The sequence below is a fragment of the Triturus cristatus genome, chromosome 1_1 (assembly GCF_964204655.1).
Source record: "Triturus cristatus chromosome 1_1, aTriCri1.1, whole genome shotgun sequence".
Lineage (NCBI taxonomy): Eukaryota > Metazoa > Chordata > Amphibia > Caudata > Salamandridae > Triturus > Triturus cristatus.
The window spans coordinates 366863788-366879292 of record NC_140579.1 but is presented as its reverse complement, the minus strand read 5'-3'; the positions used below and the strand labels follow the sequence as shown (position 1 = coordinate 366879292).

Sequence of the window (15505 nt, the reverse complement as noted above, 5' to 3'; positions counted from 1 at the left end):
TCTGTGGCCAAGAGCATGCCCACTTCGGACCTCTCCAAGTGGGGCTTCAGTCGATTGACATGGAGGACCCTCAAGGGGTTCCTAGGAGACTGCAAGTCCACCAAGTAGGTGACAGAACTCTTGCGCTCCACAATCTCAAAGGGTCCTGTCCACTTGTCCTGGAGTGCACAAGGCTCCACAGGGGCCAGGACCCATACCTTTTGACCAGGTTGAAGCTCAACCAGAGTGGCATTCTGGTCGTACCACCGCTTCATTTCCTCCTTGCTGGCTTCCAGATTTGCCTCAGCAAGTTGCCTGAAACGCCTAGTCTGGTTCCTGAAGGCCAGCATGTAACTATATACATTTTGGGGAGGTTTCCTGGGAGATTGCTCCCAGCCTTCCTTGACCAGACTAAGAGGTCCTCGTACTGGGTGGCCATACAGAAGCTCAAAGGGACTGAACCCCAGAGACTTCTGTGGCACCTCACAGTACGCAAAGAGAAGGCATGGTAAGAAGAAGTCCCACTTACGCTCATGGGTTCCTCAAGACCCATAATCATGCCCTTTAGGGTTCGGTTGAATCTCTCAACCAACCCGTTTCCTTGGGGATGGTAAGGGGTGGTGAACTTGTATGTCACACCACACTCTTGCCAAAGGGATTTCATATATTCCGATATGAAATTGGTCCCCCTGTCGGACACCACCTCTAGAGGGAACCCTACTCGTGAGAAAATTCCCATCAGTGCCCGTCCCACCACGGGGGCCGTCACTGTCCTCAGAGGGATGGCTTCAGGGTACCGGGTGGCATGGTCCACCAAGACTAGGATAAACCTGTTGCCCATGGCTGTCTTGGGGTCCAGTGGCCCCACAATGTCAATCCCCACTCGCTGGAATGGGGTACTGACCACAGGGAAAGGTTGGAGTGGAGCTTTCAGCTTCCTTCCACTCTTGCCACTTGCCTGGCAAGTCTGGCATGTCCTGCAGTGAGTGTCAGAACTCCTGCGCATTTGAGGCCAATAAAAGTGGGTGACAAGCCTTTCGAAGGTCTTGTCCTGCCCCAAATGCCCTGTTAACGGAACGTCGTGAGCCAGCCCCAGTAGGAAGGCTCTGAACTTCTGGGGTACCACCAGCGCACGGGCTGACCCAGGTTCAGCAACCTTAGGCTCTGAGTACAGGAGGTCGTTCTCCCAGTAGATTAAGTGAGTACCGGACTGATCACCATTGGCCTGGGCTGCAGCCTGCTGCCGCATACCCGCTAGAGAGGGGCACTCCTTCTGCTCCCTGCAGAATTCCTCCCTGGTGGGGCCTCCTTCTTGCTGCCAATGGGTCAGCTCAGGCAGGTCCCCCAGTTCGGCTATCTGTTCCCCGGTAAGCTCCAGCGCATCCCCCTCAAGGTCTGCTTCCTCCTGGGCCGTGGGAACTTTAGGAGCCAGTTTCCCGTGCCTCCTGCACCCTCTCCCTAAAGCCGGTTCCTGGGCCTCTCCCTCAGGCTCCAGGGTCCTTTCAACACCCGTACTGGCTGCCATCGACCGGGTGGTCACGCACGCCCAATCAGATAAACCCACCATCCGCAGGTGAGCTGTCTTCTCTACCTTTTCCCAAGGGGAGCTCTCCAAATCATTCCCTAGGAGACAGTCTACAGGCATGGCAGTTCTCACAGCGACTTGCAGAGTACCAGAGACCCCCCCCCCCCACTCAAAGGGAACTTGAGCCATTGGACAATGACTCTCTGTGTTGTCAGCATTGACAACCCGACAATAGGCATGGGGTACGACCTGCTCTTGAGATACCAGGTGCTGCCGCACTGCAGTCACGCTGGCTCCTGTATCTCTAAGAGCCTCTACCTTCTTCCCATCGACGGTCACCACTTGCCCATATTTCTTAGTGTTAGAGGGCAAGTCGGCGTTTGGGACCATCTCACTGTCACCTAGTGAGACTAAGGTCAGTTGGATGGGGTCCCACCCACCTGGGACTTCTACCTCCTCCCCAAAGGCTACTGTAGCCACTTGCTTCGGTAGAGCACCAGTGGGTGCTGGTTTCACATACTGGCGACATTTGGGATCACTGGCAAAGTGACCTAGTTCACCACATTTATAACATTGAGGGGGCCCCTTGGGAACAGGTTTACCTGTCGGGGCCCCTGTCGGCTTCGGGGGTGGGGAAGGCTGAGAACCTTTCTGCTGGTTTTCTTGGGGATTACTTTGGGGGCCTTTTTGGAACCCTTTCTGTTTTCCCTTGTCCCCCCCACTCTTCTGCTGGGGACCCTGCCCACCCTTGGCGGAGTCTCCCACTTGAGCCTTGTGGACCCTGGTGCTGACCCAGCGGTCCGCCTCTTCAGCAAGCTTCCTAGGGTTAGTCAGCTTGCTATCTATCAGGTGTTGGCGTAGCTCAGGAAAACAATTAAGCGACAAGTGCTCCCATGCAATTAAATCAAAGAGACCTTGGTAATCATCAACTTTGCTACCCTTCAACCAGCCATCCAGTGCTCTGCAGAAAAAGGTCACATACTCCACATATGTACTCCCCGCAATCTTGGTACACCCCCTGAACCTCTGTCTATATAATTCAGGAGTTAGCCCATATCTGGTCATTAAAGCTTCCTTCATGTGGGGGTAAGAATTATACATGTCAGAGGGCAAATCTAAAAGTGTGTCCCGCCCCTCACTGAGGAACCGTCCCCACAACCCCGCTTCCCAATCTCTCTCAGGGACCCAGTGGGAAGACATGGCTACCTCATAGGCCTTGAACCACTGCCCTATGTCATCATTCTTAAAGTATTCCTTAACTACATCTTTTGGCATGTACACCCTTGACTACCTGCACCGGCGTTGCGCTGCCACCAGAGGGAGGGTTTTCCAAACTTTTCACTTTTATCGCCGGCTCCCTCATTCTCGCGTCGTGCTCCATCTGAATCTTTCTTTCTTCAAGAGCCATTTTCTTGCTCTCTAGCTCCAATTGGCCATTTAATTTCAACTTTGCCAATGTAATCTCATGATCTCTTGCGGCCTGTCTGTCTGCCAGCTCCCCTGGCGACAGGCCTCAGCTAAAACTATGGATGCTCTCCGCTGGTTCCACTAGGTCAACCTCGGGTACCACATTCTCAGCTGCACCCCTTGATTCCATCCAGGCTCTCAGTGCCGTGTAGAAGTGTGCTTTGAGCTTGCATCCTCTATGTGGAACCTTGAATCTCTTGCAAAAATGCTTGAGTTGTTCTCTTGTGTAGTCGTCCAGTTTTGACTCATCCCATTCCAATCCGGCCATCTCAGAGGTTTCAGAGACGGACTTCTCAATACTGTTTGGGCCAGGCATGACTCCAAACACAAGGGATCTTCTTTTCTTGGCAAGCGAAAATAAATTAAAAAGTTCTGTGGCTCAAGCTACTGGACTGTCCTCACTGTGCAATGGTTTAGTAATCCCTGCGCAGACACCAAGAACGCAAATCTGTAAATCCCCACCGCTGCCACCAATGTTAGAATCCGGGGTCTCTGGTTGGCGCAGGTATGCACTTGCGACAAGCAGGGACCCTTTCCTCTAAGTCAGGGCGTAGGATTACCTCTTTAAAAATAACCCCTGCTCACCCTCTAGGTAACGTGGCGCGAGCAGTCAGGCTAGATTTCCAGAGGGCATTAGGTTAAGCATTCAGGGTGTCCCACACAATAATCACCACCCCACCACACAGGGACACAAGGCTGTATTTAGGAAAATAAAGTTCTTTATATAAAACTCTTATGCAGGCTTCAAATACAGTCTTCTCTCTTTAAATAAGGTTCCAGTTACTTTCAATGCTTTTAGGCAGTCCACAGTTCTTAAAATGGCGATGTTCTACTTTAAAAATGCTTCTTTGGGTGTCTGTGCTCTTTGTAGCGCCTTCAGTACGCTTTTTACAAGGTTTTTAACGTGTCTTGCCGTTTCTCACGCTTCTCGCGTGAGCACGTGTACTCGGGACGTGAACCGTATGGACCGTACCCTCGTAGGTACGTGTCGTACACGTCTAGTACGCCTCTTTCCAAACCTCACGCTTCTCGCGTGAGCACCGGCAATGTATTCTACATGGTACGGACCGTACCTTCGCTGAACAGCTGATGCGCCTCGTACCAAAGCCCCCGCCTCATGCGTGAGCGGCGTAGCTCGGCGCCAATGTCAGTACAGGCCGTACAAAGGCCGGTACGGCTCGTAGGAGCGTGCTTGAAGTTGCACAGTACCTTGGATCTTGTAGAGGGGGTTGGTGGTGGCCTCGTAGTCCCGCACATAGGCGTCCCACGTCGCGCTTCAGTCCCGATCTCCAGGGGACGGTGAGGCTTCGTGGGGCGCTCGGGGAGGATCTCAGCTGCCACGATGATTTCAGGAGCGGGAGGGGCGGCTCGGGAGTGATTCTTAGCGCGTTGCAGCGCTGTCGGCTTTCCTCAGGGTGGCGAACCAGGTGCTCAGTGTCCTCGCAGGGATCTCAGCGGAGCAGGGTCGCAGAGGCTCAGCGCTTGGACGTCCGGGGCCTCTTTGCGTTGCGAGCTACGGCTTGGGGGGCAGTTGCTTGCTGGACTAGGGCCAGGTAGGCCGGCTTTGGCAGTGCTTACAGCAGCCCCGGTGGCAGCAGCTTCTCTTCTCCTTGGGGGAAAGGTAGCGCCCAATGTTGAATCAAAAAGTTTCTGCTTCAGTCTTTTCCTCTCCTTTAGCAGCAAGGCACCCACCACAGGCCAGTCTCACAGGTCAGAGACAGTAGTCCTCCATGCAGCTTTCACAGGTCCTTCTCTTCGGGCAGAGTTTCTTCTTGGCGCAAACAGGATCTGATTTCTTAGGAGCAGAGCTCCTTCTTTTATAGCACAATTATTTTGTTCTTTGTCGCCAGGGGGCCTGGGCCGGCTCAGTCCAGTTTTGGAGCACTTTGTTGTGGTGACTCTGCTCTTTCCTTTCAGCAGCAGGGCAGAGACATCAGCCGCTCCACAGGGGGCGGAGCCGGCATTGTGGTGGCAGAGCACAGGTCTATTCAGAGTCAAAGGTGTACTCCTCCCACCCATCCTGGTGTAATCTCTCTACCCACCACCTGGCAGCCAGCCTGTCTCCTGGAATTCCCCAGCCCTGCTCCTTACTGTTACTAGGCAGAACACACACACACAGCAGAGGCGGACTGAAATGGCCAGGTCAGTAAATACTAACTTTCTAAAAGTAGTATTTACAAACACAGGATATTAAAATAAACTTTACTAAAAGAAGTATTTTATTATTCTGAGTTCAGGCATACTAAACTTGACTTTCTACCATGCTCTCGGAGTCCACTGGGATTACAGCGTGTAGTAATTCCAGCAGCCCATTCTGGCCTATGGAGAGCAGGTAGCCTTCAATAGTGAAAAACGAAAATGGCTGTAATTCACTATTAGGACATGCCACACACATCAGGGCATGTCCTACCTTATACCTACAATGCACCCTGCCCTTGGGCCTACCAGAGGGGTGACTAATATGTAGTTAAGTGAAGGTTTGGGGACTGGCAAGTAGGTGCACTTGCGCAATCAGCGCGACAGTACCAGACCGCGCGCAGGTTCTGCAGTGGCAGACCCTATACACATTTTACTAGGCCGCTTCTGTGGGTGGCACAACCAGTGCTGCAAGCCCACCAGCAGCATTTGTATTTACAAGCCCTGGCACTCCTGGTGCACTTTACTAGGGGCTGATAGTAAACCAAATAAGCCAAACATGGACACCAATCAATGTATACACTTTTCCAAAGGGAGCACTTGCACTGTGTCACTGATTGGTAGTGGCACAGTGTCCTGAGCAGCTAACACCAACAAAACACAATGAGGCACATCAGCAAAAAGTGGAAGGGAAACTCACGCCAAGGTGCCAGGTCTAACAGGCTTATATATGTGAGCCCTGCATCACTTTTGCTCCACGTATAATGGTACATGCGTGACGCAGGGCTCTCAATCCGATTTATGAAGCCAAGCCAAGCCACCCTGTGTGGAATTAGGTGGCCTCATGAATCTTGAGTAAGACAATGCAGTGTACATCACTGAGTCGTCTTACTCGGCGCCCGGGAGGCGTTCCATGGGCGTAGCAGCAGGTATTACACTCATGGATTTAGTTGCTGCCCCAGATTTACAAAGTGATGTATACCTGGGGAAGCATCAAATCTGTAATCCTCTGAGGTGAGGCGTAACAAGGAGAAATATGTTTATTTCTCCTCGTTTTATTCGCTTTCAATGTGTGCTGCATGCCGCAGCACACATAGAAAGAGGAAAACACCTCAGAAAACAATCCTGCATACAATTGAGGGACCCTTGCACCATGGTGCAAAGGTGCTTATGTTGGCACTAGGCTGCCTTAAGGCACCAGCGAAGGGAGAAAGTACAGGAATGCACCTTATTGCATAAATATGATGCATTCCTGCCCTTTCACTTTTGGCACAGGGCAGCGCAGCAAGGTGCCGCCAAAATCCCATAAATGAGGGCCATATTTTTCGTTACGCATCACCTCAGGAGGCATACAGATTTGGCACTTCCACAGGTGTACATCACTTTGTAAATCTGGGGCAGAGTCAAAATCCATGGGTGTTGTGTGGGAAAACCCACTGCAACGCCCATGGAACGCTTTCCAGTTGGAGAGTAAGGCGATGCAGTGATTTGCCCTGCATTGCCTTACTCAAGATTTATGAGGCCACTCAAAGCCATGCAGGGTGGCTTTGCGTGGCTTTATAAATTGGTTGAGAGCCCTGCATGTACAACTTTACGTGGTGCAAATGTGACATAGGGCTCTCATATATAAGTCTCTCGGTGTTCAAGGCAGATAGAAAGGGAGAAGCCTCAGGACAGCTTACAGCTTTCTAGAAATGGCTTAAGGACACATCACAAGACAAATACACCATCTCAGCTTTGTTCAAGCAGATGCTAGAATGCCAGTCCAAACATGCAGCAGTGGTCGGAGTGCACGCTGGGGTGTAAACTATCAAACAAAGAGTGGTTTACGATAAACAATACACTAGGGATATCAGCAATGAGTTGTAAAGTGAGGGAAATACACTGCAAAATAATTCCGAATGGAAATTGGATGAGGACACCCTCCAAATTGGTGGGAGTGAAGATATTTCTAAATGGCAAAACAAATTTTCAAATAAAACGAAAACAATAAAGTACAAATTAAGTTTTTCATTAAAATTATACCCATGCCTAAATGCAAAGCTGTTACATATAAGCATGTGTAACTCTTCATGTGTGTGTATACCTCTGGAAAGCTGAGAGGGTGACAGCATCCCTCGAATAATGAATGATCTGTGAATTTACAAGAAATCTGAAAATTACTTCATATGGAGACGTGAGTGCACAGCAAATTTCCAATACTTTTTGTGAATTGTGCCCCAAATGAATACATTTGAAGTCCTTAAATTGCATAGCCCTTCGAATTCTGTGATTAGTTCTATTTTATTTTTAGAATTGGTATGACCTTGTGTTTTTTAAGTAAAACTATACCAATTTGCAGAAAAATTAAGGTTAAATCAACAAAAGACTATTTCTATGTCAGGAACGTATTGCCTCCAATGTTTCTTCCTAACTGCGCTGCGATTTTGTTTCGTAAAATTAAGGAAATATTTTTTTTTTTTTTTTTGTCCTCATTCACCTCAGTAAAAGAGAAAGATGTCCATTTTTTCTGCCCTTATCGTTTGTTTTGGTTACTGGCCTCTTAACGGGCATACTCCAATAAACACCGACCTTTCTGCGGCTGTATCTCATACCCGGTATTATACTGGTACTGCAAGAAAACAAACGTTACCGGCCCTAAAGCAGTGCAGGAGTGTTAGCCGGTGTAATCATTGGACGTGAAATCATACTAATATCGTAAAATATAGCCTCAACCAATACTTCATTCACCCTCCAACCAGACAGTTAATAGATTCCAGAAGGCCTTCTTTTTTGACATTTTCCCAGAGAGATCCATTCGAGACATATATGTTAGGGATTCCAACCAATCCGAATGCTGTGGGTTTATATTGCTTACCCATTTACGACAGATTTCCCTTCTGGCCAATAATACAGCATAAAACAGCAGATCTCTAGAAGTACCTGTTATCTCATCATCCACTCCAAAAATAACCAGAGAGAGGCTTACCTTTATTGGCCGACCCAAAATGCCTGTCATGGTTGTTTCTACTTTGTTCCAGAACTCTCTAATTTCTGGACATAAGAGGAACATATGGACATCGGCTGCCTTTTCCAACCCACATTTTGCACAACTGGATTGGGTTCCTTTCCCCATCTTGGAAAGTTTCTCTGGTGATATATAAGCCCTATGAAGTGAAAAGAGATGGTTTCTTCTTAAAAAGGCGGGTTTAACTGTGTTATAAAGAGTGCGCATAGATACTTGCCAAATATTCTGTAACTGGTTGCCAGGCAAGTATTTTCCCCACAGCTTCTCCGCCAAAGTGAATTCTCCATCCATGCTGTCTTGAAGGTGCCAGTACCAAAGAGATATTTCTTTACTTCCCGGTGGCTTACTTATCAGTTGATCTTCCAGGGTGTAATTAGTACCCAATGTCGATGTCTTGCTTTGCGCCCAACTTTTTAATTGTAGATACTTAAATTTTGAGAGGGAGAACATGGCGGCCACGTAAGCACGTAGGTCGTAGCTCCTGAAGCTCCCGGTCGAGCCGAGCCAAGCATTGTGCCTGAAAAACTTATTTATTATCGTATATTTGTATACCCTTCCGCTCCTATGCGCCTTGAACGGGGGTATTACCTGAGTTCCTTGAGCCCTGAATCGCCCGGTATCCTCCGGAATACGGACAGCGGTCCGCGTTGTTTTTCAGCCGCCCTGGAGCTCAGGAAGAGCCACAGGGCAGCAGCGCGAGGCTATCCCGGGACCAGCAGTGGCAGCGTCAGCACATACCCGGTGGTCACACATCTGAATTGTTTGGGAGTTGGAGCTTCCTCGAGGCAATTATCGGCCATCTCCTGCACCAAGGTGGAAAAATTACAGAATGCGGAAGGTAGGCGACCTAATGAGGAGGGAGTGTTTTGCAACAATGCCAGAAAGGGCCCCTTAGCAGAGGGAGGAGAGGAGGATCAAAGTAGTCAAAGTGAGCGTACGGAGAAAAGAGGCGGGCAGATCTTAGAGTGTGATTTAGCCTCCTCGAACCTTACTACTGCGACTTCTGAATACTCTCAGAAGGGGCTACCCAAGGGTAGTACAAAGCAAGACACTAAAAAGAAGGGCAAAAAACAAAAGAAGAGAGGAGATTATATAGAGCCAAAAATTAAGATCACACCATCTTTACGCTCTTTTTTCAAAGTCCAGCCTTCAGTACTTGCCCTAAAAAGACCTTCACAACCTACATCAGTAGATTTAAAATTAAGGTCTAGTACAACTGTAGTGACTAGAGTTAGCATGGCTACTAATTCTACTCCCGTTGTTATGAAGAGTGGTGTGGAGAATGGTATTAATTCAGGACAGGGGAGCCCCAAGGAGGGTGTTGTAAATAAGGATCTTACAAACGCGGATATAACCGAACTTCCTCATGAGGTGATTAACGCTATTGACAGCCCGAATATAAGCGATGGGGGTCATGTTATTGTTAATGTTGAAAACGGGCAAGATACCAACATTGTGCACATTACAAGCTCAGACATAGATTCAGCGATCAACACAGCTTCTAGCAGTAGAGATTCGGTTACTCAGCCATGCATGCCTCTGGTTAACCCGCTAGAGACAATGATGGGGAGCTTATCGGTGGAAATAAGGAGCGGATTTGCAAAGTCAGAGGCAAACCAGCGTGAGATTCGCGGGTTTTGTGAATCTCTGGAGAAAAAACTAGATACATTAGCAGACAGGACCGAGATCCTGGAGAGCACAGTAGAAGAGTTAAAAAAGGACCTCGTCAACAATAAAATAGAACTCCAAGCATTGCGTAAAGAGGAACAGGGGCTTTTGTAGAAGGTTGAACAGTTGGAGAATAACTCAAGAAAAAACAATCTGAGGTTACTTAACGTTCCAGAAGGAAAGGAGAGGGAGGACCTAAAAACTTATGTAGTCGCTCTCATAAAAGCAGCGGTTGAGGTGGAGGAGAGCGAGATGGAGATTGCCAAAGACATTCAAAGAATACATAGGGACCCCTTTAAAAGAGCCCCGGGGAGAACAAAGGCAAGGAAGATCTTGATAAACTTCCATACGTATGCTCTTAAGGAAAAAATATTGATAGCCGCGCTAAAACTCAAAACCCTAAGGGGTCCCGATTTTTCTTTTGAAATCCGATCGGATTTAGCACGAGCCACACTAGATAGACAATGGGAACTTGGGAGGCGCATGGATGACTTTAAAAAAGTGGGGGCAACTGTACAGCTCAAATTCCCAGCCTCTCTACGAGTTATGTTTAATAACAAAATGTATATGGTTAGGAGCATAAGAGAGGCTGAGGACTTGTTAGGAAGTATTAAGGGGGGGAATGGAGACGGAGGGAGTAAGGGAGGAAACTGAGAAGTGAGGAGAAGGGAGGAAGAAAGAAGAGGTGGGTTCTTTAGGCATTTATATTGAATATACACTATACACTATAGGTACACATATAGGAGGCGATTTCCTCTTCTTTCTTTCTTTCTCTCCCTTTGCTAAAATTTAGGCATTTTCATACACTTAATGAGATTTAATGAGACTTGGCGAGACTGGGAGGCCAATGGAGCAAAATCTAACTTGGACCAACATCATGTCCAAGAGGAAGAAGCAGGGGTGGGTTCTCCAGGGGAGGGTGGGGGAGGGAATGGGGTTACAGGGTGGGGAGCATATGGGTAAAAATATAAAAATAAAATCCTCAGACACCTCAGTATTAGTGCTTATATTTAGCACTAAATTATCAAAGATATGTCCATACAGATATTATCCTGGAATATAAATGGGTTACGGGTGAAGGGTCGAAGGGCTAAGCTACTCCAATATCTAAAAGACTCCCCCGCACAAATATTGATCCTACAAGAAACGCATCTATTGAAAAAAGAGTGTTTAGACATCTTTGGAAAATTAAGATGGGTACAACAAGTTTTTTGCACGGATCAAAGCGGGAATACCAGGGGGGTGGCCATAATAGTAAAAAAACAGGCAAAAGTCTGGGTAACACGTACAAAAACAGATAAAGGGGGTAGATGGATTATTGCAGAAGCTAAAATCGACGACAGATCATTGACGCTAGTAGGCTATTATGGACCAAATTATGATGATTGTGAACCTTTGACGAACCTATTCTCTAACCTCTTAGATTTTAGTGGTCCGATCATTATGGGAGGGGATTTCAATGTGGTGCTAGATTTAAAACTGGATAAATCAAGTAAAACTAGAACCATTCCAACCCCAAATTCACGTACATTATTAAAAAATTTGATGACTCAACACACAATATGTGATCTTTGGAGAGAAAGAGCAGGGTTTCAACAGGGAATATCATTTCATAATAAAAAATATGGCAGTAGGTCAAGGATTGACTACTTTCTTGTGGATTGGGGTCTCAGAGAAGATATCTTAGACATCAATTATAAGGCGGCTCATTTATCAGACCACTCGGCAGTATTTTTAACTCTAAAAAATAGCAGTGAGCGTGAAGAGATTAGATGGACATTGGATAGAACTATATTAATGGATACCGAAGTAATGGAAAAGCTCAAAGCTGACGTAAGAGAATTCATAGAGATTAATATAGGCTCGGCTTCAAATGGAATAGTGTGGGATAGTCTAAAGGCCTTTTTAAGGGGTAAAATCTCTAGTATAATGATCCATACAAATAAAAAATACAGAAGTGAAATATCGCAACTAGAGGAAGAGATGAAAAACATAGAGCTACACATTAGTGGATCTGAATTAGAAGAACAAGAGGAGCTGGGGAAGCAGCTACTATCTAAGAAAAATCAACTATTAGAGATTCTCCAGTTAAGAGTTAAAAAAAGGTGGGAGACCAGTAAGTTGGCACACTTTGAGTATGGTGAGGGGGCGGGAAAACTTTTAGCTTGGAAAGTCAAGTCAGATCGGAGCAGGAATAGGATTAAGGAGATCAAAGAAGAACGGTCTGGAGCCATACTTAACAGGGAAACGGAGATAAGAGAGACTTTTAAAGACTTCTTTAGTGATCTATACACAGAAGAAAAGGAGGATCTGGTAGGAACTGAGGTAGAGGATTGGCTCAAGGAATCTATTAGTCCTATAGATATTAGTCAACAGAATATTTTAAATCAAGTAGTTAATAAGGAAGAAGTAATTAAAGTAATTCATTCCAGTAAAGGAGGCAAGGCGGCAGGGCCAGATGGCATTCCAACAGAGTTGTATAAGATCTTAGTCGACGAGATATCCCCACTCCTAACATTAGTGATAAATGAGATACTAGAACAAGGAACACAATTACCAAAATCATGGAATGAGGCGACGATTACCCTTATTTTGAAACCGGGTAAAAACCCGAGTCTTATAGGCCGATATCACTCTTAAATTCAGATTATAAACTTTTTACTAAAATGTTAGCTGACAGACTAGCCAAAATTGCAGGATATATCATCCATGAAGACCAGAGAGGTTTTGTGAAAGGAAGATATCTACACGAGCTTTCTTATGAGCTTGTTGGGGCTATCGATTTTGCAACTTGCCTTAATACACCGTTAGCTATAACAACTTTGGATGCCTCTAAGGCATTCGATAAGGTTCGATGGTCTTACCTGTTCTCTGTATTAAAAAGTTATAATCTGGGTGATAATTTCTGTCAGGCTATAAAACACATATATAAAGATCCGATGGCAAGAGTATTAGTTAACGGCAGATTATCTTCTGCCTTCAAGATCTTCAGAGGCACAAGACAGGGATGCCCCCTCTCTCCTCTGCTATTTAATTTATATATGGAACCCTTGGCCTTTAGAATTAGACATTCAGCCGACATTCCACCATTTTGTCAGGGTAATTGGGTTAAAAAAGTCGCCCTTTATGCTGATGACCTCATGATATACTCATCTAATTTCGACGCCGCCCTGCCTATTATTATGCGTATAGCGACAGACTTTGGAACAATATCGGGGTACTCTGTAAACGAACTTAAGACCGAAGCTATGATATGGAACCAGGTTAGCTCTAATCCATTAGTTAAAAAGGAGATACGGTATCTTGGTCTTAGAATAGTCCAGGATATTAATCAAATTGCTGAAACAAACTTAAGAAGAGTGTCCAAAGAGATTGCACAATTAATGAAAAACTGGATATATCTCCCATTAACTATTTTAGGGAGAGTCAACCTGGTAAAAATGTGTATCCTGCCAAAAATTACTTTCATATTTAACTCATTACCGTTACATTTTAACAATGCTACTATACACAGTATCCAGCAAGCAATTAACTCCTTTATTTGGGCTAATAAAGGGATTAGGATTTCTTGGAAGAAGCTACGTAGAAGAAGGGAGAAGGGGGGTTTAACTTTACCCGACATTCAACTATATGCGTGGGCCTTCCAATTAAAAAACTCCAGAGTGCTGCTGAAGACCTCCGATAGATCTGTAATAGGTTCAATGTTTACAGCTATGCTAAAAGAGCAAAAAATTAAACCTGATGGCTTACTTTTTAAATTTGGAGATCCTAAATTCTTCAAAAAAGTTAAATTGAAGGTACTGCACTCAATGGCATCAATGTGGTATCATATACGACGCTCGTTGAAAATGGACTATTATTCTTATTTTGCCCCGATCTGGGATTCCCCAGGGACCCCTGAGTGTCTTAATGATAAATTGGCACTATCAATCAGAGAAGCCAAATTAAACATCTGGGGGGACCTGTTTAGAGATGGACAATTATTATCTTGGTATGACTTAAAATTAAGGAAATATTGCATAATGTGTTGTTTATAGAATAATTGTATTTCGCAGAGTTCACAATTAAGTTTGAGAAATCTTAATCTGTGTTCATCAACTGTTTTAACCTGCATGAGATTGGCACAAAAATTCTCAGATTTAATTTAGATGCATTTTTCATCTATTTTTTGTGAAAGCTTTAATCACACGAAAACAGTTAATTAAACAGAGAACATTTGTGTTAACTTTGAATAGTTATCTGCATTCATGATTTCTTATGAGAAGTCTATAGAGAAAAACTTTGAAAGAGAGTTCCAAGCAGTCGAACAAAGGAGTCAGGAGACATGGTGGTTAGGGACCTTAGTGTTCTCAATTAAACTGCATAACATGTTATTTTGTGTCAGATTTACTATGTTAAATGTGTTGTATGTGTGTTTGAAATGTAGCAGGCAATAATCTCCTGATATCAAAACTTTGTCAATTATCGATGATTCAACTACACTTTGAAATTAATCATGTGGATTTACTGAATTGCAAAATCACACTAGCTTCTTTTTCTTCTTAGGCACTCAGACAACAGCAGAATCAATCCCTGTTAGGATGATCAGCACCAGAGATTCTAGCCAGCAAACTGAGTATGTAATGAGTCTATCCTTAGACGTTTGAATGTGACATTAAGTGGGTGAAAAAGGAAATGTGAATCTTGAAGTAAATATGCATCACTATCTAACCCACACACTGCTGCATCACCTTTGATAACATAAATGATATAATGCATGACAATACTGATATCCAAATGACTTCAGTGATAACAATATTAATGACATCATTCATGACACCAAAGTAGTGAGTGCATTATTCTCGTTATAAACACTCACATACACACCCACCCACACACATATATAACATACTCACACAACATATCACATATATGCAGCAGGTAATTCGACACACACACAAACTCAACGTGTCACATACATGCAGCATATAATTATATCCAAGATTCTTAATGTTCTCATAGAATGTATTTTGCAGTGCACCAAGTCAGCTTGTAATGAAATAAATCATCAATTTATGAGTATTAGTCAGAGCATCCCTGCTGGTATTTCTCCTGTGAAACCATAGACTCCCAACTAAAAAGAATGGTCATAATTAACACTGAACTCAAACTGCAAGCGCCTTTTACATAGGATTTGAAGATGTGCTCAGTCTGAATCGGTCTACTACGGAGCAGGTTCTTATGATCTTTCCTTTACATGAGAGTACCTAAATTCTGCCAAGTTTTATGTGACTCCTCTTAGAGCTGTCCTACACTCTGCTTTCAGGAGCAGGCGCCTAAGAATTTCACCACTTTGCTACAAGTTTGCAAAAGTCCATTTTCTTCCTAAGCAACTGAAGAAACATCTTCATTTTGGATTCTTCTTTCAAAGCCATCTGCCTAAACTTGCACATGAACTGTTATATCTTTTTCAACATATAATGCGCAAATTCAAAATATAATGTTTGAACTCATAACTGCAACGTACCAAATCAGCTAAATTAATGTACTTATTCTTCAACTAACAATTCTGAATTATTGCTACAAACAGTTTTAGCTTTTGTTTTTTTTATCTCACTTTTCTTCCCCAGCATAAAATAGGTAGATTAGAACATTTGGAAAATATGAAATTTAAAAAGCACAGTAAAAGCCACTCACTGCTATCTCACAGTCTGTATCTACTTGTTGCTGTTGGGATTAAAAAG

General features: G+C 44.8%; 1 protein-coding gene across 4 annotated transcripts in view; it reads left to right on the top strand.

Annotated features, from left to right (window-relative positions):
• The window catches only part of TRAF3IP3 (TRAF3 interacting protein 3), a 546425-nt gene that overhangs the window by 136856 nt on the left and 394064 nt on the right, over positions 1–15505 (top strand). For all 4 annotated transcript variants that reach the window (XM_085631112.1, XM_085631142.1, XM_085631127.1 and 1 more), the window contains exon 4: positions 14328–14397. In XM_085631112.1, coding sequence (XP_085487238.1) covers positions 14328–14397 — 70 coding nt within the window. The remainder of the gene's footprint in view (positions 1–14327; positions 14398–15505) is intronic.